The 26,658-nt window shown below is 42.9% G+C and overlaps 2 protein-coding genes across 2 annotated transcripts; one reads left to right on the forward strand and one right to left on the reverse strand.

Annotated features, from left to right (window-relative positions):
* Window positions 1-7,520: 7,520 nt before the first annotated feature.
* Window positions 7,521-8,722, reverse strand: LOC117522992 (proline-rich protein 2-like). The gene is made up of 2 exons (XM_034184411.1): window positions 8,223-8,722; window positions 7,521-7,689 (listed from the first exon to the last, which is right to left on the reverse strand). Exons 1-2 carry the CDS (start codon window positions 8,720-8,722, stop codon window positions 7,521-7,523), a joined length of 669 nt encoding a protein of 222 aa, XP_034040302.1.
* Window positions 8,723-16,484: 7,762 nt separating this feature from the next.
* vax1 (ventral anterior homeobox 1) lies at window positions 16,485-25,491 on the forward strand. The gene is made up of 3 exons (XM_034185175.1): window positions 16,485-17,871; window positions 19,156-19,343; window positions 24,791-25,491. Exons 1-3 carry the CDS (start codon window positions 17,658-17,660, stop codon window positions 25,328-25,330), a joined length of 942 nt encoding a protein of 313 aa, XP_034041066.1. The 5' UTR covers window positions 16,485-17,657; the 3' UTR covers window positions 25,331-25,491.
* The last annotated feature ends 1,167 nt before the right edge of the window (window positions 25,492-26,658 follow it).

The following is a 26,658-nucleotide window of genomic DNA, read 5'->3' on the forward strand; positions in this document are numbered from 1 at the left end:
TTTGAATTCTAGAAGCTCCGAAATGCAAACTGGGACCATTCCAGACAATACAGTTTTTTACAACCGCTATGACCCATTGTTCAATATCTTTAACGCTTTTTCAAAACTCTTCACACAGTTACCACAACATCAGCCTGTGTGGGCTATACAGTTAACACAATTCTTCTTTTGACACAAATACACACATTTTACACATTTAAAATGAGTTTTAACTCCTTTTACACACAAGCTTATTCATGACCAAAACAGTAGATGTTAACTGGTGAATGTTCAATGGCTTTCACACAGTTTATCAAAACAGTTCAAAACTAATGGATTGAAGATGACATTGATCACAGAGGATTCCCGTCTCACCCAGCTCAGGTGCTGGGCTTTTTACAATCACATCACCAATGACCTTACGTATATTTACAGGCGTATCTTGTGAGGGACAAGAACAAAAGACAAGACAAAGGACAAGGTGGAGGACTTGCAAAAAAACAAGTGAGAAAAATGCCTAGAGGTAGAAGTAGGAGGAGAGTTAAAATGCATGGTGGGGCTCAAAGAAGGGCCAGAGATAGGGTGACAGATGAAATATGAGCAACCATCATCGACCATGAGCTACCATCATCTACCATTCGATCACCATCCACATGACCAAATGTCCCTCCTGGATGCAATGGCTGCTGCATGCCAGGACGTCACAGCTGACAACTGCCAGGGCTTGGATGACATGCGAAATCATGCAGGGATGGGGCTGACTACTGGCCACGGCCAGTGCTATGGTCCTGCTGCATGTGCCGCTCCACATCATCAGCCGTCTCGTCAGTGCAATGCAAAGCTGGAGACACATATTGTCACATGTGCTGCACTCACCCATGTGCCCATGGCCAAAGGTGCCCATGTCTGCAAATGATGACGACATGGGGAAAAATGAAACAAACTAGATTGCCCCAACCATGTGTCAGCTCGCACGGCGATGAGCATGCAGTCAAAGCTGCACCTGAACGTGGCATCATTGCTATGCACAGCTGGGGAACACATATCGTGCCATGCAGAATATCACCTAACAAGCCACCACCGGGAGGCGCGTGCATGGGCAGGCTCTCCTAACATTGTAATGATTAAAACTACATATAACCTTTCCAACATGGCCATCAGCACTTCATTGCACACCTTACTGAGGAACACGTGGAGCCGGCTGATGTGTCCATGATATGAGTATATCAGGTCATTCATGTAAAAAAATACTGTTTTTCTCAGTTGCGTTGGTGCATTCCTCACCACACAATTTACATTTGCACCACTGCTAAGGCGTTTCTCAAAACAATTAGTGCAAGCTGCAAAATATAGTAGATAACCTGCAAAAGTGAGTCACTTGTTCAAAATAGGTTGTCCATGCAACAAAAGTAAGTCACTTGATCAAATGGGTAGTTCATTCTTCAAAAGCAAGCATTTATTTCAGTGAAAGGATCAGTGATGTCAAAATGTCAAGTCCTGACACCAGCATCTTTGAACAATCAAGTCAGATGGCTTGAACATGTTTTCATTATGACACGTCACTCTGGAAGTGTTTCCTAATGCGAAACAAAGAGTCACATTTTGGTGTTATTACTTGAAGATGCTCAAGGCTGCATTATAATCTGTCAGGAAATCCGTCCTGAATACCTTAAGTCTCTGGATGTTGTGGGACTGTCTTGGCTGACACGCCTCTGCAACATCGCATGGCGGTCGGGGACAGTGCCTCTGGATTGGCAGACCGGGGTGGTGGTCCCTCTGTTTAAGAAGGGGGACCGGAGGGTGTGTTCCAACTACAGGGGGATCACACTCCTCAGCCTCCCTGATAAGGTCTATTCCAGAGTACTGGAGAGGAGAATTCGACCGATAGTCGAACCTCGGATTCAGGAGGAGTAGTGTGGTTTTAGTCCTGGTTGCGGCACACTGGACCAGCTCTACATGCTCCATCGGGTGCTTGAGGGTTCATGGGAGTTCGCCCAACCAGTCCACATGTGCTTTGTGGATCTGGAGAAGGCGTTCGACCGTGTCCCTCGGGGCACCCTGTGGGGGGTGCTCCAGGAGTACGGGGTCCTTTGCTAATGGCTATCCGGTCCCTGCACTACCGCAGCAGGAGCTTGGTTCGCATTGCCGGTAGAAAGTCAAACCTGTTTCCAGTGCATGTTGGCCTCTGCCAGGGCTGCCCTTTGTCACCAGTTCTGTTCATTATCTTTATGGACAGAATTTCTAGGCGCAGCCAGGGTGTAGAGGGGGTCTGGTTTGGGAACCACAGAATCTCGTCTCTGCTGTTTGCGGACGATTTGGCTTCGTCAAATCAGGACCTTCAGCGTGCACTGGGGCGGTTTGCAGCTGAGTGTGAAGCATCCGGGATGAAGGTCAGCACCTCCAAATCCGAGGCCATGGTTCTCGACCGGAAACAAAGATGCTTTGCCCTCTACAGGTTGGTGGAGTGTCCTTGCCTCAAGAGGAGGAGTTTAAGTATCTCGGGGTCTTGTTCACGAGTGAGGGACGGATGGAGCGTGAGATCGATAGACTGATCGGTGCAGCATCTGCAGTGATGTGGTCACTGTATTGGACCATCATGGTGAAGAGAGAGCTGAGTAGGGGGGCAGAGCTCTCGATTTACTGATCGATCTACGTTCCGATCCTTACCTATGGTCACGAGATTTGGCTCATGACCAAAAGAACGAGATCGCGAGTATAAGGGGCCGAGATGAGTTTCCTCCGCAGGGTGGCTGGGCGCTCCCTTAGAGATAGGGTGAGGAGCTCAGTCACTCGGGAGGAGCTCAGAGTCGAGCTGCTGCTCCTCCACATCGAAAGGAGCCAGTTGAGGTGGCTCGGGCATCTTTTCCGGATGCCCCCTGGACGCCTTGCTGGATAGGTGTTCCGGGCACGTCCCATTGGGAGGAGGCCCAGGGGAAGACCCAGGACACGTTGGAGGGACCACGTCTCTTGGCTGGCTTGGGAACGCCTTGGGGTTCCCCCGGAGGAGCTGGGGGAGGTGTGTGTGGATCGGGAGGTCTGGGCGACTTTGCTTGAGCTGCTGCCTCCGCGACCCGACTCCAGATAAAGCGGTAGAAAATGGATGGATGGATGCAGCTATTTGCTCATTTTGAAATGGATGCCGCATGTTTCAAAAAAGCTGGGACAGTGGTATGTTTACTACTGTGTTACATCACCTTTCCTTCTAACAACACTCAATAAGCATTTGGGAACTGAGGACATTAATTGTGAGTGTCATGATTGGGTATAAAAGGAGCATCCCCAAAAGGCTCAGCCATTCACAAGAAAAGACTGGGTGAAGATCACCACTTTGTGAGCAACTGTGAGAACAGTGTTTCTCAATGTTCGATTGCAAGGAATTAAAGGATTCTGTCATTGACAGTCCATAATATGAGCGAAGCGACGCACCGCGAAGCTCACTCATGGTGCAGGGCGTTCTAAACAGGAAGTGCCAAAATTCAAATGCACAGCAAAACAGGAAATGTTCAAATGTCAAACACTTCCTGGATTGACAGACGAGATCCCATGGAATCTTGCGGGAACTCAGTGGCAAGCTCACACTCAAACAGGAAGTGCCAAATTCTCAGTCACAGTCAAACAGGAAATGTTGAACACTTCCTGCCATGGGTGGAGCTAGAATGAAGGCCGGGGTTTCACTGGACTCCCCTGAAATCTGACTGGACACAGATGATTGATGTGTGACGGCACCACACATCTGTTTGAAAGACCTGCATTTTCAAACCAGTGAGTCATATTGACTGCTAGGTTCCTCCTGTCCAGTAGTTTGTGCTGTGTACCACAAAAAGTTCTAATCCTCCAGAGTAGAAGAAGAAAAATGTTTGCTTCAGATCTGAACTGAACACGTATATATATATATATATATATATATATATATATATATATATATATATATATATATATATATATACGAGGTCTATTAGACAATAAACCGACCCTTTTATTTTTTTTTTAATATACGGATTTGAATGACGTGCGATTCCACCAATCATGCTTGAACCCTCGTGCGCATGCGTGAGTTTTTTCACACGTGTCGGTGACGTCATTTCCCTGTGGGCAGGCCTTGAGTGAGATGTGGTCCCGCCCTCTCGGCTGAATTCCTTTGTTTCACACGTTGCTCGAGACGGCACGCGTTGCTTTATCAAAATTTTTTCTGGACCTGTAAGGAATATCCGAGTGGATACTATTCGAGAACTTAAGCTGGTTTTCAGTGAAAAGTTTAACGGCTGATGAGAGATTATGGGGTGTTTCTGTCGGTGTAAGGACTTCCCACAGAACGGGACGTCCTGCAGCGCTTCCAGGCGCCATCGGCGGCCTGTTTCGACCTGAAAACATCCTAATTTAAGGCTTAATTCACCCAGGACGTCGTGAGAGAACAGAGAAGATTCAGAAGAGGCCAGCATGAGGACTTTATGCGGACATTCCACTGTTTAAGGACATTTTTTAATGAAAGACGTGCGCGCAAATTCGCCGAGCCGTTTCCGTGACGACTCGGCGAATCTGTGTGCGCCGTGACAGGAAAAACACCTCCGTGTTGAAAACCATTTGTAAAATTCAGGCGGCTTTTGATGGCTTTCAACAAGTGAGTAACTGAGAAATTGTTTAACAGCTTGGGCATGTTCCAACTTGCCCTTTAAGGTTTCCAACACGGAGGTGTTTTTCCTGTCGCGACCCCCCGCGGTCGGGTCCGGCCCGACATGCGACTCTGCCCACACGTTCTTTCATTACAAAATGTCCGTTAACAATGGAATCAAATTTCAAATCAAATCAAATTTATTAATTTATATAGCGCCAATTCATGACAAAATCGTCTCAAGGCGCTTCACAACATAAAAAACAATTAAAAATTTAAAACACAATAAAAACAACCATAAAAGAAAGACAGCAGTAAAAGAATACAAGATTAAAAACACATCATAACACTAATGATAAAACAGGGAAAATAAATGAGTCTTTAAACGTGATTTAAAAGTCTCCACAGTGTCCGACTGCCGAATGTCCGAATAAACTCCTCATGCCGACTTCTTCTGAAAGTTCTCTGTTCTCTGACGACTTACTGGGTCAACAGAGCCTGAAATGTGGAAGTTTTCAACTTGAAACGGCGAGACGCTGCCGCCTCGAAGCGCAGATCGCCGTCAGGCACCGTGGGCCGTCCTTAAAGCGACACTACCAGACCAAAATCTCTCATCAGCTGTTAAAATTTTTACCGAAAACCAGCTGAATTTATCGAATGGTGTCCACTCAGTTGTGCCTTACAGCTTTGAAAAATTTTTTAGCAAACAAAGCAGCAGTCTCTAAGCCATTCATAAACAATGAAAAAACGACGAGAGGGTGGGCGACTCCTCACTCAAAGAATGCCCACAGGCGAATGACGTAACCGACAGGCGTGAAAAAACTCTCGCATGCCCACGAGGGTTCAAGCATGTCTGATGTAATCACACGTGATTCAAATCCATATGGTTTTTGAAAAAAATAATAAGGTCGGATACTTTTCTAATAGACCTCGTATATATATATATATATATATATATATATATATATATATATACCTTCGATCCCTCAGGCGGCACTGCATTAAAAACTGACATCATTGTGTAAAGGACCTTACCGCGTGGGCTCAGGAACACTTCAGAAAACCATTGTCAGTTTACACAGTTTGTCGCTACATCTACAAGTGCAAGTTAAAACTCTGCCAACTAAACAAACTAAAACTATACTTGTAGCACTGACTATTGCCAAATACAATTTTGCTGAATTGGAAAAATAAACAATTAATCAATATTAACCACTGGTCAAACCTCCTTATCAAATTTGTATTAAAAGGAAAAAATAGCCGCTTCATTAAAAAAAAAAAACAGTTACCACAATTTAATGAAACATGGTCCTTATTTATTAATTCATTAAATTTGAATTTGGATGTCTAAAAAAAATTTTTCTTTTATTTTTGCCTGTTAGGGAATGCCACTCTTGCACCTGTACTGTATTAATATTAGATTATGATTTGTTCCTATTTTTGTGGACCTACTGACTTTTCTACTGTGTGTGTGTGTATTGGACCAGCAGCGGCTGTATGCCGTGCAAACAAATGTACAAATCTTTGGAAGATTGCCTTGCATCAGTGAAAAGTTGGATGTCTAGTAACTTCCTACTTTTAAATTCTGATAAGAATGAAGTGATGGTTCTTGGTCCAGCGAGGTATCGGCATCAATTTGATCAGCTAGCGCTTAGCTTAGGTTTATGTGTTATATATCATACGGATAAAGTGAGGAATCTTGGGGTAATTTTTGATCCTATGTTGTCTTTTGACCTCCACATTAGAGACATTACGAGGACTGCTTTCTTCCTTTTGCAAAATATAGAGAAGATTCGTCCCATCCTGTCTACGGCTGATGCTGAGACTTTGATTCATGCATTTGTCTCTTCTGGATTGGACTATTGTAATGCTCTGTTTTCTGGTTTACCACAATCCAGGATTAGGGGTCTTCAGCTGGTTCAAAATGCTACTGCCAGACTTTTGACACAAAGCAGAAAATTCAACCACATTATGCCCGTTTTGGCATCCCTACACTGGCTTCCAGTTGCTGCAAGATTGGATTTTAAGGTACTCGTATTAGTTTATAAGATTGTTCATGGACTTGTACCTCCCTATCTGGCTGACCTGGTAAGGCCCTGTGTACCAGCTCGGGCCTTGCGTTCACAGGGTGCAGGACATTTATGTGTCCCCAGGGTGAATAAAAAGTCTGCCGGTCACAGAGCTTTCTCCTACTGTGCCCCAGCTCTGTGGAACGATCTCCCGGCACACATACGGCAGTCGGATACTGTGGAGACTTTTAAATCACGTCAAAAGACTAATTTGTTTTCCTCGTTTTATCATTAGTGTTATGAAGTGTTTTTATTCTTGTATTTTTTATGGTTGTCTTTTTTATTGTGTTTTTAAAATTTTAATTCAGTTTTTTCTGTTTTTATTATGTTGTGTGAAGCGCCTTGAGATGATTTCATCATGAATTTGCGCTATATAAATTAATAAATTTGAATTTGAATTGTGTCTTTTAGAGTGGCTGCCCCTCGGGTGTGGCAGGGGCTGTGCGGCCCAGGCGTGCGGGGATAGTCTGGTGTCCGGGTGTGGGGTCCTGGACTTGCTGGGAGATTTGGTGTTGGGGGTGGGACTTCGGGGGTCCGGGAGGGGTTGCTTTCCGGTACTGTTTGCTCCACGGGCTTTTGGCGGGGTGGGGAAGAATTGGGCAGCCATCGTTCCTTTTCATTTGGGTCTGTCTGCTCTGCCGTTGGTGGGTTGGTGTCCAGTGCCTGGCTCGGGTGTATGTGCCCCCCCCCCGTGCCCTAGCCTCTCCCTCCGGGTTTGTGGGGCCCGCCTGTCTCCCTTTTGCTCCTCGGCTGCCCCTGCCACTCCGGGGTCCCATCTCGCGCCTTCCCTGGTTCAGGGACCACCGGGCGTGGTGGCCCATCCATCTGCAGCTCCCTGGCCCCCTGTCCCCCCTGTTGGTTTGTTACTCCCTGGGCCTCTGGTGCTCCTCTGGGGCTGCCTGCCTCCCCCCGTCTTGTGGTTTCCTGGCTCCTCCGTCGGATCTGGGGTTGGGCTGGGGCCCGGTGGGGCTGGTGTATGTGGCCCGCTCCCTGTGCAACATCTCTCCTTCCACCTGCTGCTTGGGGTTGGGCCTCACATATCACACCCTTTTAATGCACTTCACCAGGTTAATACCTGCACGCACATCATATTGGGTTGTAAGTAGCACATTACAGGGTTCATGGAGTTTTGTGGTCCGGTGTTGAGGATGGGTTTGCACGGCAGTCTGAGGCGCAGCTGTGCACTGCAGCCTTCCACTGCGATCTCCATCTGCCACTCCTGCTCTGCAATTTTAATGCACACGCATTCTTTCTACACATTTAGTAAACACCTTCACTAATTTAGAGTCAGAGTCACTAGACATGGTGGATTTGCAGGGCAGGCTGTGGTGCAGTGTGCCGCGGCCTCCCACAGCAGTCTGCCACCTGCCATCTCCTGCCCTGCTTTTAATGCAACACTTTATCTTTGCACACTTAGGGGGACACACACAGCAAGGGAAATTAATTATATGGTGGGGTTGGTAGGTAGGGTGAGTGTGACATGTGGGGTTGGCCCTGAATCGCTGTGGATGTCTGGGGCTCTGGGGTGGGGGGTCGCCGGTTCTGCTGTGGTCCCTGGGCCCCACTCTGGGACTGTGGGGCCCGGGGTCTCCGTGAGATGGTGCCCCGCTCTCGCTTGGGCGGTCTCCTGGTCTTGGGCTTTGGTGTTTGGGGTGGGGCCCGTGGTGGGGGGTGGGTTGGGGGCTTGCGGGGGAGTTTGGAGGGGTTCAGCTGGCTGCACTGGGGGGCTTGGGTGTCGTGGGGCCTCGTGCTTACTGGCCCCAGGGATTGGGCCTTGCCTCTCATACGGGGGCTGGGTCCCGCCCTCGTATGGCTCGATGGTCCTTGCCCATGTTTTGGATTCAGTTGCGGTGGCTCCTTTGCCCCCCGTCCTTGCCGCCGCTCGCTCCCGCCTTTTGGGGCCATGGCCCTGATGGTGCGGTTCTGGGGTCCCCCCCATTGGTGGGCTCTGCCGGCGCCAGTGTGCTTCCGTTGGGTATGGGGCTGCTTCCCATGCCTCCATGGAGGGGGTGGTGTCAGGGGTGCATTCCGGCGCCGCCGGGCCGCTCCCCTGTTGGTTTGTCATCTGCCCCAGTGGCTCTTGGGGCTGCCCTTCCTGGTTCCTGTGCCCTTCTGCTGACCTTTTATCCTGGTTTTTCCTGGGGCCCCGTGCCCTGGGCCCGACGCGCCAGAGTGGTCCATGTCATATGGTAAGGTTCTGTACTTTTATCTTGGCCCAACACACCAGCCACAGTAGTGATCAGCTATTCAGCTGTGATCTGGGTCTCTGTGTTTGATGGTTGTGTGTTTGTGGCCATCACCACAATTCGGTTTTGGGTGCTCTTTTGGGGATTAACACTCTGGTGTCCTAGATTACGGTATGGATGCTCACTAATTAGACAACAGACTGTTGCTGTCACTGTTTGTTCATGTGTGGTTGTTTGTCCTGGTAGGTTGTATGGTTGAGGCCCTGTCTCTTCTGTGTCTCCCTTCACAGTTATAGCCTTCACCACTTGTCGTTCATTCTTGTCTGTCTTCGTGTTGTTTTGGTGGTTGGCCTTTCCTGATAGAGGTTGTCGGTTGGCTTTGAGTAGGATGTTGAAGGCTGCTCGGGAAACGTGGATTGGGGGTCACACACACACACACACACACACACACACACACACACACACACACACACACACACATACATACCACATTCACTCATGCACTACATACCTTCTGTCTTGCAAGAATAAATTGCATATATGTGTATTAATGTCCATAAATGGTTCTGCCAGTGTGGCATTTACATTACCATATATGCAGACGGGGGGGAATAGAAAGTGCGCAATAATTATTTAAACAAAATTGGGCAGGTGCATAAATTTGGGAACCCTTGTAATTTTATTGATTTGAATCCATTTAGCACTAATTATTGGAACACAAAATTGGTTTGGTAAGCTCACTGGCCCTTGACCTCATTACATAGGTGAATACAGTCATGAGAAAGGGTATTTAAGGTGGCCATTTACAAATGTTTACCCTCTTTGCCTCTCTTCTAATGAGTGGCAACAAACAAATCTCAAATGAGCTGAAAACAAAGATTGTTCAACATCATGGTTTAGGGGAAGGATACAAAAAAGCTATCTCAGAGATATCAGCTGTCAGTTTCTACTGTGAGGAACATAGTGAGGAAATGGAAGACCACAGGCACAGTACTAGTTAAGGCCCGAAGTGGCAGGCCAAGAAAAATCTCAGATAAGCTGAAGCGAAGGATGGTGACAACAGTTAGTCAACCCACAGACCTGCTCCAAAGACCTACAGCATGATCTTGATAGCATCTCTGTGCATCGTTCAACTATACAGCACACTTTGCACAAAGAGATGCTGAATGATGCTATAACACAGAGGAAGGCTTTTCTGCATACACGCCACAAACAGAGTCGTTTGAGGTATGCTAAACCACATTTGGACAAGCCAGCTTCATTTTGGAATAAGGTGCTGTGGACTGATGAAACTAAATTTGAGTTATTTGGACATAAAAAGGGGCGGTATGCATGGCTGAAAAAGAACACAGCATTCCAAGAAAAACACTGGTTACCTACAGTAAAATTTGGAGGTGGTTCCATCATACTGTGTGGCTGTGTGGCCAGTGCACGTACTGGGAATCTTGTTAAAGTTGAGGGTCACATGGATTCCAGTCAATATCAGCAGATTCTTGAGAACAATGTTCATGAATCAGTGACAAAGTTGAAGTTGCGTTGGGGCTGGATCTTTCAACAAGACAACTGCCCTAAACACTGCTCAAAATCTTACTAAGGCATTCATGCAGAGGAACAAGTACAACGTTATGGAATGGCCATCTCACTCCCCACACCTGAATATTATTGAAAATCTGTGATGTGATTTTAAGCGGGCTGGCCATGCTCGGAAACCAACAAACCTGACTGATCTGGAGATGTTTTGTAAAGAAGAATGGTCCAAAATACCTTCAACCAGAATCCAGACTCTCATTGGAAGCTATATGAAGTGTTTAGAGGCTGTTATTTCTACAAAAGGAGGATCTACTAAATATTGTTGTAGTTTTCTGTTGGGGTGCCCAAATTTATGCACCTGCCTAATTTTGTTTAAAGAATTATTGCACCTTCTGTAAATCCTATAAACTTCATTTCACTTCTCAGATATCACTGTGTTTGTCTGCTATATGATATATTTAACTGAAATTACTGATCCAAACAACCAATGATTTATAAAGGAAAATCATGGAAATCATCAGGGGTGCCCAAACGTTTGCATACAACTGTACAGTTAAAATTAAAATAGAGATGGGGATAATTTTCTGCATTCACAACCACAACTCACACTCATGATTCTCTGCAAAAAAAAAGGCAGAAGGACATATACGTATATAGTGTGTCCGGACAGTATTCACAGGGCTTCACTTTCACCAAAACATTAAATCTAGGCTTGCATCTCAGATGTACTGTTGTGAAAGTGTAGTGACACGGACCCACAACAGGGGGCGCAAATGAACGGACAATAGAAGGAGTCAAATTTGAACACTTTACTGTTGTGAATGCCACAACCATACACAGCAGATTATAGAATGATACAAAGTCAATGGATAAAGGTGTCGTGTGGGCAGGCTCGACGATAGGAGACGTCCGTCTAAAGAAGAACCGGAACCACACGATTTCCTCCGCCACCGAACCAGAAGGATACTGGGGTCGCCAGTTCCCGAATCCCCGAGGTGGCCACCGTCTCCGCGTGTCGGATCTGGTACTGCTGGCGAAGAACAAAGACAGTCAAGTGTGGGTGTGTACACCCAGTAACAACAACGGTGGGAATTCCACCTCCACCTCAAATCACACACTTGCAGCTCCTGTTTCAGTACTTATCTGGAAAGAGTGAGAGGCGAAGACGTCGGCACTCTCACAAACCACCAATCAGCGGACAAGGCTCCACAGGAAAGAGGATGCAAAAAGAGTTCAGACTAAGATACAGTTTAGTTTATGACTGAGAATATTACCTCCTTAGAAGAACGATATCTTGGCGACGTGGTGGAGGTGTCATCTCCTTCTTGCACAGTCACTCAGTTTTTGAGAACTGTCTACTCCACACAGATTGACCATCGAGTGCCATACTGTTTTATTGATGTAAATAAAGTCCAAGACATATTCAATGACTTGGAAATGTATGAAAGCTGGCAATAAATCTGATTATTTACAGGCGTTATACCAAAGCGTTACTTATGCAGCCCATCATTTTTGCTTTTATATTTTTCATAAGTTTATATCAAGTTTAAGTTTAAGGAAAATTTTTATTTTTTGTATATTTTGTATTTTTTCTGTTTGAAATGACATAAATTAAAGTAAAAAAAAAAAAAAAATGTGATGTGATAGAAGAAATCTGAGCTCAGCTTCAGATTCAGCACCCCAAAAATGACCCTAAATCAAGTTCTCAAAGTCCATGCCATTTTTTCTCTTTTTTTTTGACCAGTGTAATAGATGGACATAGATAGATTTTTTTTTTCAAAGTCTTTTAATGAATACAGCTCCAGTTTAATATGAATTGATTAATGACAATGAGCATGTGTGTTTGAAGCAGCCGACAGGTTGGTCGTTATTTCAGTGTGTCTGTTGTGACTGTATTCTCTTACTAGCAGTGACAATGTTTATAGCTTTCATCAAAGGTGATGAAGTACTTCCATAAATCTGTCTCATTATTTATGTGTTACATTTCAGTACGGTCGCTCATATTTGCACGGTTCCATTTCAGCAGTGCATGTGAGGTGGGTGTACACTCCCTCTATGTTCCTCCTTCACATTCCATTGATACAGTCCATACATGTGTTAGGGCCCCTTCACACATAGTGCAAATGTGGTCAATTTGTGCATAAAGTGTGCATGAAGCAGGAATCGTGCAAAATGTGTAAAATCACAGCTGCCTCATACACCTGCTGCTTCAACTATTTGCACACACCAGTGGCTGAAAGACAGAGTGTGGAATGTGCGCTGTGTGAGCCCATCGAACCCTCTCATGGCAGGTGTCGTCCAAATTCCAGGTGACATGCACCAACATCTAACACCACTTGCATGGCACTTAGAAAATGTGTGGCCATTCACACTGTTAACATGACAACAGTCAGCAGATGATCACTGTCATGCTGGCAGTGAAATTTGTCTAAGTGCCCCACGAGTGTGGCTTTGGTGTGTGTGCTGAACTAACAGGAGGTGTGGCTATTACAGAGTGACTGTGGAGATCTGTGGTTCTGGACATCCCAGCTAGACAACACATACTGTGTTTGGACAGACATGGACTAACAACTGCCCACTGTGACACGCGTGTGTCTGCTTGCTGTCATCACATGGACATAAATAAAAACATATATCACTGTGGGGACGGGCTGCAACGAGCGCGCGCACATCGTGCACATTGACAGGCTGCCTCCAGGCTGAAACAGACCGTCAGATCATAACACACAGCGGGCGATCTGAAGGTCACACTACTCATGTGAGCTCTGTTCCACATGATGTGGTGTCTGTCCTGCGGTGTGCTGTGCACAAGACATGCGTGTTGGGCAGGACACGCGTGCGGGTCAGCTGGACACATGCCAGTAGATGTGGACATGATGAAACGAGCAAATTGCTTCTCATTCATGTCATTTCATGACTTTATGTCTGTGACCATGGGTCATCTACAGAGGAACAGACGGATCATATTTGTATTGTCCGCTTGATAAGAGGGATTCAGTATAATACGGTGTATTTATATGGTGTGTGGTTTTATTTTTTCTTAAATACGTCCATTTACCGCACCTTTTACAGGACAGTGATGGTAGCGCAGTGGTAAAGTTTCTGACTGGTACCCAGAGCTTTTGGAAGTGCAGGTTCGAATCCCGTGGGTGACATATTTTCACAGCAGCAGTACGACGTGGTTACACATCGCACAGCTGCTGGCACTGTGTTCCCGCATGCATGAACTGTCGCACCGGCATCGTGCATGCCTGCCCGCCGGCATGATGTACGTGGTGTGCTCATACAAGCTCTACCGCTGTAAGTTGCCCTGAGTTGCACATATTCACACTGGGCCTCATGTATCAATGTTGCGCACTTGTGGTGTAAATTTACGGCGTAAACTTGAAATACACCAAAGTCGCCGTGACATGTATCAAGCAGTGCGCACCTGCCCATTTCTGGCGTACGCCTGACGTGATCTTGATAAATGCAGCAGGTGGAAACGATCGTAATTATAATAAACACGCCCATAAATATTCAGACTCCGCTTCAGACACACCCTCATTTTTCGACATGGAAGCCGGGAGACGGCAATGAAAAAGAACTCCACCAATCACGACGCGTGCCAATACAGCGTCAAAAGCGGCCATCGTATCAATTGTTTTGTAGTATATAATCAATAAAGTGTTACAGTGGTCCCTCATTAATCGCTGGAGTTACGTTCTAAAAAATAGCCCGAAATACGCGAAACCGCGACGTAGTCAGCATTATTTTTTACAATTATTATAGACGTTTCAAAGCTGTAAAACCCCTCACTACACAGTTTATACACTTTCTCAATCAGGCATGAACATTTTCTCACTTTTCTCTCGTGTGTAAACACTCTCAAAGTTCAAACCTTAGTAGGAAAATAAGACCAAACTGTTTTCAGGCCCAAACATTTGTTTGAGAAATAAAAATAGAACGTTTTCCTATAAATAATTATGATAGCTTTTAGAACTAACAAATTAATTTTAACGATCAACGCATGAGGTCGGACACATAAGAAATTATTAATAGTGACTGACCAGTATGTCACAGATCGCTCTTCTGCGTCCTGACGCTGCGCCTTTTCCCACTCACACCTGGCTGCAGCAGGTGTTTGTTTCCGTGTGACAAACACAGTTGGCGCTCTTTTCTCTTCTGGGCAACAAGATTCTTACAAACAGATATGCAGAACACAGAACAGTGTTAAAAAAAAAGCATGTAAAATTGGACTAAATACTCTGCGAGACTCCGAGGCCACGACAGGTGAACGGCGTTATAGCGAGGGACCACTGTATTCTCTTTTCACATGTCAATAATTCTTGACATGTGGATATTTGCTCGCTCAATTAATAAGACACGCCTAATCTGTCAGATTTCTTTATTTTTTAAATGTATTTCTGTATTTATTTTATTGTGACAACCAAATGGAGACGACAAAACCTGGTTGCAGCACGGCGAATTAAGGGAATGACGAAACTACAGTTGTTATTATCAATTTCACTGTCTAAAACGATCACACCACATGAAGTTAAGCTCAGCGCTTTCGTTCCTGTCAGCGCTGTGACCACGGATCGTGCTCCATAACAGTCCCGCAAAGGCGGGATTTGTATTTATTATGTAGTATAATCAGGAAAGTGTTATTTATGTAACATATGCATTGATTTGTATAATGGTACTGTTTATCATGTTGATCATCTTCATTTTTATGTGGATTCCAGCGCTGGTTCATTTTGGTGTATAATTTACACCACCTCTCGACCTGGTGTATATTTTCAGCGCAGCGTACGCCAACGACCACATTGATAAATGCCAAGTGGTGTTGTCGTTTTGGCGTACACCCCATATACGCTCAAATATCGCCGTACGCAACGTTGATACATGAGGCCCACTATGTGTGAAGGGACCCTTAGTGATACAACATTTTTTTAAAGCTGCACCCACCACAGGAAAAATGATCAGCCCAGTCTCACATTTTTTTTTCGTGCTCCCGTGACGAATTGAGTAAAATTTTTGTGACAGGTTTTTTTTTTAACTTACTATTACTAACCCTACTCCTACCCCCAACCCTAAACTTAACCATAACCTAAACCTACTCCTTCCCCCCACCCTAACCATAACCACCCCGACTCCCCCACTTCACTTTTAATTTCGTGCAGCCATCATGGAATGAATTAGAATGAATTTGTGCTGCCATGACAAAAATGAGGCGCTTTTCGTCACAATATCACAAACCAATAGATTAATGTATATTTCGTGCTGCTGAATCACGACTTGCCGTGAGACCAGATTGAAATGATATATAACATGCTGAGACCATTGTTTCCCTTTAAAACTGCTCATTTGGATTATTCTACATTCTGCAGAAGAGCTCTATGGTGCCAAACAACAACCTGCCATCATATAAACCTTCTTTTACTCCAAATTCCAAACTGATGTAATTGCTTGAAACACGAGTGCTTCACAAAATGATAAACTTTGCACTTCAACTTTGAATTCCTTATGAAATGTTTGATGTGTACCGTATGTTGAAATTGAAAACAGCCTTTTGTTCTCCTTAACTATTGTGTTGAGCCAAGATGCCTAAAATATTCCATCTTTTTCCCAGGCTGAGGCTCTGCACCGCAGCTTGAGAAGCCCCAGTTCCCTTAGTTGTTTCCTTTTTACCTTTCTTTAACAATAATGCCCACCCCACTCCAAGCAGCCCCCTCCCCAAACACTCGCTGAATAAAGTTAGTCCAACATGCAGTCCTTAAACCCACCCAAAGACCGCTGCCAGGCAGCCACACTCACTGAATTGTTTGTTAATAGTCCAATTAGATAATTGCCATCTTTCACTCCTTTTCCTCTCTGTTTCCCATAAAAGCATGAACGGCACTCAGGGAGGGGGGCAGCTTGAAGAGGTCTTCTGGCCAGCTAAGGTGACAAGAAGGGCCAGAGAATGTTCCTTGTAAAACGCAGTTGGCTTGAATTGAATCACTGTAGCCTAATCAATGGTCTTATTGGATTACTGGCCACTGCTGTGTTCAGAGATATTGTTGCACTGACAATGGGAACAGCTTAGAGTTGGTGGTTAGGTGGGTGGCTATTGGGCTGGAAGGCGAGTTGTGAACAGAGGTGGGGCCGTTCTAGGGGTATCCATGTGTGAAAGAGTGCAGGCAGTCTGAGCACTAATCAGTAATTTTCTTCCTCTTCTGGTGTCTTTTCAAATGTGTCGGTTAAGATTCTGAGAGCTGAGGTTGTCTTCTGGGGTGCAATCATTTGAATACTGAACAACGTGGCGTTCGTGGCCAGGACCTCGCTAGATTACTCCATGTGCTCATCGTACTCAAAAATTAAAAAAACAGGAAACTTTAACACAATTCCTATGAATGTGACAATGTTCAGTGCTGAAACCAGGAGACTCGTGACTGTCTTTATCAGTTTTGCACAACATGGATTTGTTGGTTGTCCTCGTCACCTAAATCTTTCTCTCTCCTTTTTGCTCGGTCTCTCTCGCGTGTCTCTTGGCTGACAATAGCATAGCGACGAGCTCTGCACACTGCAGGATTCTATTGATGGGCGAGTCAGCCAAAGGAGAGCGCGATCAAAGTTTCCTGACATGATGCAGCAATCAGGTTCTCTCTGACAAATCAGAAGAAAAATGGCTGATGTGATCTGCAGATGGAAGAATGAAGCACCCAGGAACTTTTTTCAGGTCTGGAAGAGTCATAACCCTGTGATTGTGTGTTCATGTGGGGTTCAGGGACGCTTGGTTGCGAGACAAGACCAATCATTTGGCTGATTCCCTGGGCTGAGAGCAGGCAAACTGAGGGGGACGGGATGAGCAAACCCCTCCATTAGACCTGATCTATTTCCCCAAACAATTTAGTATATTCATGAGGTTACGCAAATATGGAGGCAGCAAAATTACGGTAATCAATTGAAAAGGCAAGTGCACATCCATGGCTCTGATTTTGGAGATCATCTATCTGTCTGATGTCTATGTAACGAGGAAAGCATTGAATTACTGCTGACTTTCGCTGAGAAGTCCATGATCATTGGGCAGGGGTCTTTGATCAGTGATAATAGGGCTTCTTGGTCGGGCGACGGAGGTGTTTCAGCAAACATTAGATAGCTGACTCTGCCCTGCTTAAAGGTGCTGTTTTGAAAGTAGAACCCACACTGTCCAACGCATCGTCTTTGTTTTTTGTTGTTTAGTTTTTTTTTTCATCGTCTTTCTTTCACCACCTGAAAAAGGAAAGAGGCGGACAAGCCGAAGGTCCGAAAGCACTGAGCATGGAGGTGCGGTATAGCCAAGAGACAGAAGGGATGGTGCTGAAGAATGGACTAAAGGAGGGAAAAGATGGAAAGGACTCCCAGGGCAGCTTGTCCAAAAGCTTCCTCAAGGAGCAGCAGGGCTCCTTTTCGTCCTCTGGGACTGTCGACAGCTGCGAGAAAAGCAGGGGGAGCTCAGGGGACCCAGAATACTGTCGGAGAATACTTGTCCGAGGTATGGCTTTGTTTGCTTACTTCTATTCTTTTGACTTGCGTTTTTGAAAATATACACATTTAGCTGCGCAACAATAATTTCAAGCCATATTAGATTCACTGTACTATTGATCAAATATTTTGAGTGTATTGTGCTGTAGTTTTAAAACATGATTTTTAAATTTTAGACCGTGGCAGTGGCTTCACACAGAACAGTCTGCCTGGTTTTCAGATTTCGGTTTTGAATAAAAGTTAAGAGAAAATGTCACTGAATTAAGAATTAGATATTACATTGTAAAAAAATAAATAAATAAATAAAAAATATTTACATATTATGTGTAGCTCATTTAGAATACACAATATGACCTCAAAACCTTTTATGATTTTGATAACACAAAATATCAGAGACTTGGTTTTGTTTTGTTTTTTAGTGTAAATACCCACATTAAATTTTTGTGTGTGTGAGAATGTACGTGTTTGATAGTAATATTATTATAGTTATTATTATGACTATTGTTTGTTGACACTGCTTTCCCTGCGGATGTGATAAAGACTTAAGATGTTTGTTTCCTTTCCCCATTTGAATTATATTTTGAAATGTTCAAGGACAATTATTAAAATGAATGATGCACTCCTATTTGTCACTAATTATAATAAAATGTATATAACATGATAGAAACACGCTAACAGGATTAATGGCATATATTCTGAAATGCATTTAAAATTAGCACTATTATTTTTTTTTGAAACTTCAATATTTTCATAAATAAAAGAAATACATGACCAGGATTACTTTTACTCAATATTTAATGTTAAATTATTTGTGTGCATATTAGTAATTTATATAATTTCTTGCCTGAATTGCTGGTTGCTACATGTGCTTGAAACCACATCATAATTAGAACTTCACTCACATAATACCTGATTAGTTCCATGTGAAATTGCAGTTTTAATTCAAACATTTTATTGAATATTTGCTTTTTATTTGCTATTTGTTTCCTAATCAATGTTGAAATCAGCAGGAAATAAAGTCATAATATGAGCTAAAATAAAACTCTATTTAATGGTCGTTTTTAAAAGTATGTCCTCATGATGATTAAAATAACAGACCTGAGGCACGGTATTTGGGTGTATTATCACATTACACCCAAATACACCAAAATGAGTAACAGAATTTGAATTACAAGCATTTTATTACCCTTTCATCATCGATTTTCACTCATTTGAGTTAAGAGTAAAATCTCACCCATCTGCAGTGTTTCCTGCAGTTCTCATTTATTTGTTGTTTGCTGCCTGGTTGTTGTAGATGCTAAAGGTTCTATCCGAGAGATCATCCTGCCAAAGGGCTTGGATTTGGACCGGCCCAAGCGAACCCGCACCTCCTTCACCGCAGAGCAGCTCTACCGGCTGGAAATGGAGTTTCAGAGGTGCCAGTACGTTGTTGGGAGGGAACGGACAGAACTGGCTCGCCAGCTCAATCTGTCTGAGACTCAGGTAATGTCACACTTTGTTTCCTTTCTACTCACAAAATTTAAATTATGCAGAATTGCAGAATTTACTCCATGCACGCACACACACACACACACACGTTACCAAGAATTTTGTCTGTTTTATTCCAGAATGTAGCAGACTTTTTCAGATGAAAAAGCATCTCATTACTGTGTTGTCTACAGTCCAGTGCAGGATGCTACAAAGACAAAAAAACATGACATAATATTCATAATGAAAAAATAAATCATGACCATCTGCGTGATGATTTTAGAAAACCATACGATGCATGGTTCATCCAAAATAATATAATTTATGGGTTTAAAGGTCAGCTACACAATATATTTATTTGTGCCGTCCTTTAGGTTTTGTTTTTGGTTTGTTTTTTTAATAAGCTGATTGGCAGTAGTGCTGCACACTCAGCAGCAGGTCATGCACTGACCAGTGAGGCCAAACTGGATTTGAATTCTGTTTGATACCAAATGTCACAGCCACCCACCTGACTGATTTGGACTTCAGGCAACCTCGCCATTTTATTCCACACGGTAGTGAAATTTGTCTCATGTTTTACTGCCTTAAGTTATTTTGAAATGGTTTTTAAATGGCAAAGAGTCACACGTGCTTTCACCCCGAGGGGGTCGACCTCATGGGGAGCTCTCTAGGACATCAGCGATTTCTCACAATGTGAATCACTGAACCAACCGTTCCCTGAAAAAATATTAGTTTACCCGTGTTGAACCTCTACTATGTTTTAATACTTCTCTTTGTTTGAGTAACACAACTGGCAGGTGTCTTTTCAAAGCATGTTCATGATAACGTGCAGGTAAAGGTGCATGGTGAAGCAGCATTTACTGTGTTGTCCTGCGGGAATGTTTTGATGGCAGCGTGGCGACTTTAACCATTTGTTCCATGTCACTCAGTGGCTGTTCCATGAAGGAATAATGGCTGTTTGCTGTGCGCACACTAATCGTTACATCTTTGATTTTGACTTTAAAATGAACAAGATGTTCGTCTCAACACTTATTAGGTCCCAAACACAGACGGCTGGACTGAGCTGCTGAACCTGTTTTTCTGACCTCATCATACTCAAGTTGAAAATACCTGAACCTGTTTGAAGGAGCAGCTGGATTCACTGGGGAAGAACTAAACAACACAGTAAATTTAAAAAATTTAACTATTTTATGAAATGTCAGCTGCTTTTGGGAAAACTGTAAATATTTCAAATCACTGAAATAGAATAATAACTTGAAAATGGACAACTGCAGTGTAGCTGTTATAATTTAGTCAAAATCATTAAGACGGCCTTTGTTTTTCTGTTTGCAAACGTGAGCACTAAATGTGGTACTATAAGCTTCCAAATGACTGAATTTAGACATTCCATAAGATCTGACAATAGTGAGACCATTTCAGTCCTTAAAACACTCCAACTCTGATTTTTAAAATGTGCTGACATTTATATTCACAGAGTAGAATCCCTGGTATTCAGTGTGTGGGCATGCACGCGAGCGTGTGTGTGTGTGTTTACTTCATCTCTGTGTTAACAAAAAGATCTCATTTGAAATGACACTTTTAACTGAAATGATGAAGCTGATTAATTATGAAGTTTCAAACTTCATTTTAAAATAGAAACATTTTCATTACTTTATGATATCATATACAGAACAGTACACCTGCAAAGATAATTGCTGACACTCATTTAATAACCACAATAAAATGAAAGCAACCTGAATGTTTTACCATACATTGCAGGAGGTTGTATAAAAGATATTGCATATTATTAAGGGTTAATAATTTTAGTTATTGCTATAAATGTATAAATGCACCATATTTAACAGCTTTTCATTATTTTTAAAAGTTTTAAGCAAACTGAGCATCAGTCTTGCTAAGATTTACAATTCACATTATTGTGATTATATTCTTGTGACTATCAGCACTCGGCACCTATTGAGCACCAGCCATTTTTTTAATTCTAAACTTTTACAATTGCTTATATTAAGATGATATTAGCACATTATTTATTGCACTCGTATTAAGAGCACATAATACTTTTTATGGTACAGGCTCTGTATTATAATGACAATACTGAATTAAGCGGCAGGGAGTTGGTTGATGAGGCGATGGTCAAACGGCTCTATGACCAAGCTGAAAACGCCCTCGTCAGTCATCGGCACACTCTTCCCCACTCGACTAGGGAACAGAAAAAATCATCCGTCCTCACAAAAAGGCTCATATTACAAAAGACGTGTTTGCTGTTTTTCTGCTCATTATAATTCATTATTTTTCATTGTCCTTAATTTTACATACCCATCCAAAGGATAAACAAGAACCACTGGTAGGAAAATTAAAGTCTGCACCACAAATGATGACACCCTGTCAGTTTTTCCTTCCTTTGAAACGCTCAGATTTTCTTTATGCTCTTTTTGCCTTTGAAACACAAGTTGTATTTTTTCTATTTTTGTCAGTTTGCTTGTAACATTTCATAAACATGAATGATCTGATTTTCACAGAATGATTTTAAATTAATGATCTGGAACAGAACATTCATTTGTTTGGTGACGACATACATGGACAGAAAAGAAAAGGCAATTTCATCAATACTGTATTTGCCATACGGTCCTCTTCATGTGACTGGAGAAGTTATACTCCTGAAATTAGCAGAAAACAATGACAAAGTTACAGTTGGTGGAATATTTGTTGGTACAGAAAGGAAACACGAACACAGTAAGGAGACATTTTGAAAACGTGCACACGTTGAGCAGCGGACCAGGCTGATGTGATGCGACGCAAACGCATAGCATAAATGTGAAGTTAGGGGTACAGAAACACAACAAATACGCTGTGGGCAAAAAACAATCTAGAAAAATAAACATTTACTATCTGTCAACTGCTTTCCACCACAAATAGCACAAATCTAAGGCAGCCGTGCACACACACTGTGCTTGTTATTCATGTACTGGCTGTGGAATTGAGATTTTAAAAATTTACAGCTGTCAAAATAATGCCTTCATTTAGATTAATTAATGACAGCACCTATAACACTTAAATTTTTAAAATCTCGATCAACTGTACTTTGATCCTATTTCTTTTGAGTCACAGACCTGGTCTGCAAATAGTGTGTTTTTGACAATAACTGTTTGGATGTCCGTGACTTTAAATTTTTTTTTTTTTTTTTTTAATAGCACCAAGGAAAGTAAGAATAGCACATCTACAGCACATGCATTTAGCTTTATCTTGTTGACTGACATGAGGAATAAAAGCACTTCATTAATGCTTCCTCCTGCTTAATGGCACATGCAGGTGAAATACATGTTCAGTTCTTTTCATACCAAAGTAACTTGCTTTAATAACTGTCATTGTCATATGTCAAATGTGGATGTTTTGTGTGTAAATCGACGTTCGCACACAAAACGCTGGTTCAGCTTTAATGATCATTAAACAGCCACACGGAGCTCTTACAGGCTTAAAACATTCTAAAAACATTTGATTTTTGATGTTTTTCATCCAGATTTTAATATTTAATCAGCAGATTTGAAAATTAAATGGTCTTGGATCCAATAAGATAATGATTAAAGGAGTCATAATGTGGCAAATCAATTTTTATCTATCTTTTATATTTTCATGTTTGATATTTAATGTTCAACATGTTTTTACAGATATTCTCCTGATTTAAGCAGGATTTATGACTGACACAGTTTGATGAGCATCCCTGTGATATATGTAAGAGAAATAACCTGCCCCCTCATACCCACTATTTTAACTAAAAGCCCGGGCAGCACGGTGGCACTGTTGTCTCACAGTAAGAAGTTCATGGGATTGATTCCCACCTGTGCTCTTTCTGTGTGGAGTGCTATGGGCACTATGGGCTTCCGCCCACATCCAAAGACACACAGGTTAGGAGGATGGTGGATTGGAAACTTTAAATTGTCCGTAGGTGTGAGTGTGTTTGTTTGTCTGTATGTGTCCCTGTGACAGACTGGCGTCCTGTCCAGGGTGTGCCCCGCCTCACGCCCTATGACTGCTCCAGCCCCCTTAATTGGAGTAAGCGGTTGAAGATGAGTGTGTGTGTATTAAAAGCTCCCCCCCACTCACACACACATTTTCTAAATAGCCCTGGATTACAGCTGTGTTCCAAATCACAAAAAAACCCTGATATGCAAAGGGAAAATTGCTACAAAACGCACACCATCAACTTAATTAAAGTGATAACAATTTTTCAAAATACATTTTGTCATGCAGCAATAAATCATGCTCAGTACGTTCATGATGCCCCATTTTTGCAAAGTTCACAGACTGCAGAGTTTATTTTCGTACATAAAGATCTTATGTAATTGCTTTTGAGAGTGAATTTTTTTCTACATTGTTTTTGTGTTTCTGAGAGTCTGTGTATGTGTTTTACAATTTGGGGGTGAATTTTCTAAAACATTATACATGTGATTAAATTAGATTAATTTAGATTAATTAATTGCAATTAAAATCATAGTAATTCATTAGATACATTTTTAATTCCCTGATAGCATTTATATATATACGTGTGTGTGTGTGTGTGTGTGTGTGTGTGTGTGTGTGTGTGTGTGTGTGTGTGTGTGTGTGTGTGTGTGTGTGTGCATGTATTTGATTTTAATGTCAACATAAAACAAAATTCTGCACTCAACTTGAAAACAACCATCATCAATATGATGTAAAGCAAATAAAGCCATAAATGATACAATAATTGACTGTGTAATTGTGCACCCCCTTTAACAGAACATAACTCATGCAGGTGCATTGAGTCAAGACAAGTGACAGACACGAGAACTTTTCCAAGTCCAAATCTGTAAGGAATGGACACTGCTGAGAGTCACAGAGATAATTATTTGCCTTTTAAAAATATAACAGAATGCTAAAATACCCTCGGCCGTATGAGTATATAAATAGGAAACAGAATGTGACATTTTGACCCTTTTAAATAGGTCGAGGTTAGCCATCTTTGAACTTGTCCAAAGTCTGTGTCTCAAGAATGTTCCCTGTGAATTTAAAGACTCTGGCAGAACAGGACTGGACTTATGCTGAGCACAGATGGAAGGATGGGCGGACGGATGGACAGACGGACGGATGCAAAGTCTTTGCAGTACCTGATGGCCATATTTTGGCCATTGGGTAATAATCAGCTTCTTTATAGAAATTTTAAGAAATTGTGCTCTGTCTTGTGTATTTATTTTTCATTTTTACAGAAATTCAAACTGTGCACTGATGTGCTCAGCTGTGCCCAAAGGTTGTACAGAAATGTATGTAAAGTTCAAGCAGCCTTTCAAGTATCTACTTTGTCTACGGGGGGGATAACAGTTTCGATGAAGTTACATGTTGTGATCATAAAAACAATAATCGTGTTTGCATACATGAACCAGTCTACAACTACAACTGCATTCACAGACGTTTGGCCTGACCATGTCTCTTCAATCTGTCTGTGTCTCCAGGTGAAGGTCTGGTTCCAGAACCGTCGTACAAAGCAAAAGAAAGACCAGGGTAAAGACTCTGAGCTTCGCTCGGTGGTTTCAGAAACAGCTGCGACCTGCAGCGTCCTCAGACTGCTGGAGCAGGGTCGGTTATTGACCCCTCCGGGTCTGCCGGGCCTCCTGCCTCACTGCAGCAGCAGCACGCTGGGTTCTACAATGCGCCCTCCCTCCTTGGCCATGGCCAGCAACAGCAGCAGTAGCAGTTGCAGCGGTGGCAGCGGCAGCACGGCAGCCGGCAGCCCTCCTCTACCTGCTGTCACCACCTCAGGGACAGTGGCGGGTTTACAGAGCTCACCCGCGGCTCACAGCCTCTTCAGCTTCCCTGTGCCCACCTTACTCAGCAGCGTGGCCACCCGCATCTCCTCGAGCCCTCTGTCCATGGCCGGCTCACTTGCTGGCAACCTGCAGGAACTTTCTGCCCGCTACCTGAGTTCCTCTGCCTTTGAACCTTACTCGCGGACCAACGGAAAGGAATCCATGGATAAGAAAATTCTGGAGTGATACTTTCTTGGCTTGGATTGCACCTCCTCTGAATGTGTTCTCTTTTCTTGCCTTGGTGTGGGTTTGCTGGCTTTCATCCGTCTGTGTCATGTTTGTTCCGTAGCAGTTCATAATCTAGTTACACATCTGGCACCTCAGCAAAAAAAAAAAAAAAAAAAAAAGGTACAAGCTCAGTTAACAAGGCTGATGTGATGCTTTGACACATTTTGCACAAGATTTTCCATTAGAGGATTTTTGTTATACTTAGAGCAACACATTCTGAAGGATCTGTCAGGTTTCTGTTTGGTAAATATTCACCATCGCGCACACCACAGGGCCAGCGGTTCACAGTGTACAGCAGCAAGAAGTGGTGACAGAAAGAGTGAAATGACAGTCTACACTTTTTTAAAAACTGTGTTGGACAGACGCATGTCACGTAAGAAAGTGCAAACAGCCAAATACCTGAACAGCAGTTTGTAAATCTGTGCAACAAACTGGAAAATGTTTAAAGGCAGCATCGCAGATTACAAAGTGCCTTTGTTTGCACGCCGCAGTGAGCATCATGTCAGCACCGACCGGCTGTCTGAATGCGTGAATGAAATATGCAGATTAAGTTTAGTATTCAGACCAAACGGAACCATAATCCAGAAAAGGTGCCCTCATTTTGTCCGGTAGTTTAACTGTTCAGTGTTGTTTTCTCAGTGGTTTGTGAAAATTTGACATTTTTCACCCGTCCTCACTTTGTGGTGTTCAATCCTTCAAGATGCAGTACTTGACTTTTCTTTTTCTTTTTTCTTTGTTTTAATACCTCTGTGAGTCCTCTGAGTTTGGGTGTACAGGTTCTGCTGGTGACGGGGCGAATGAGCGACATTAAGAACGAGCTTTTCATCAGTGAGAAAGCTGGTTGCAAAGCTCAACACATAGTTACAGCTTTTTAAGTCTTTAAGACAATATGATGAATTTAATTTCTTGCATGAAATTTTCAAAAATCCACAGCCTTCTTAAAAATGATTTAGAAGGCTGGGTGAATTATTGTAGTATAAAATAAGAAATGTACCTTATAATTGTTATTTTATTGTAAATTATGGACTGTAATTAATAGATGATTAGTATATCTGGAAAATAATGAATGAATGAATGTATTAGAGGGTTGATGAACCAATCAAAACTCTTTGGTGCTGTTGTTGTGAAATATCTTGAAACTTGTGAAACGTGTGGTTCAAATTTGCATATACTCGTATATAATATGTATATGGCTGCAGACAAAACATGTTTTTTATTTTCTTTCATACATGTTGGTATACATCAAGTTGTGATAAACTCCTTTACTGTTATACCTCTTGTACACA

The sequence above is a fragment of the Thalassophryne amazonica genome, chromosome 13 (assembly GCF_902500255.1).
Source record: "Thalassophryne amazonica chromosome 13, fThaAma1.1, whole genome shotgun sequence".
Taxonomy (NCBI): Eukaryota; Metazoa; Chordata; class Actinopteri; order Batrachoidiformes; family Batrachoididae; genus Thalassophryne; species Thalassophryne amazonica.

What these genes read in the sequence shown, in the direction of transcription:
- LOC117522992 (XM_034184411.1), bottom strand. Translation starts at nt 8,722, where the DNA reads ATGACAAACCAACAGGGGAGCGGCCCGGCGGCGCCGGAATGCACCCCT. An exon ending in CCGGGCCCCACAGTCCCAGA is followed by an intron (nt 7,690 to 8,222) that starts GTGGGGCCCAGG and finishes GTGATATGTGAG; the next exon opens with GCCCAACCCCAAGCAGCAGG.
- vax1 (XM_034185175.1), top strand. Translation starts at nt 17,658, where the DNA reads ATGGAGGTGCGGTATAGCCAAGAGACAGAAGGGATGGTGCTGAAGAAT. An exon ending in TCGGAGAATACTTGTCCGAG is followed by an intron (nt 17,872 to 19,155) that starts GTATGGCTTTGT and finishes TGGTTGTTGTAG; the next exon opens with ATGCTAAAGGTTCTATCCGA. An exon ending in TCAATCTGTCTGAGACTCAG is followed by an intron (nt 19,344 to 24,790) that starts GTAATGTCACAC and finishes CTGTGTCTCCAG; the next exon opens with GTGAAGGTCTGGTTCCAGAA.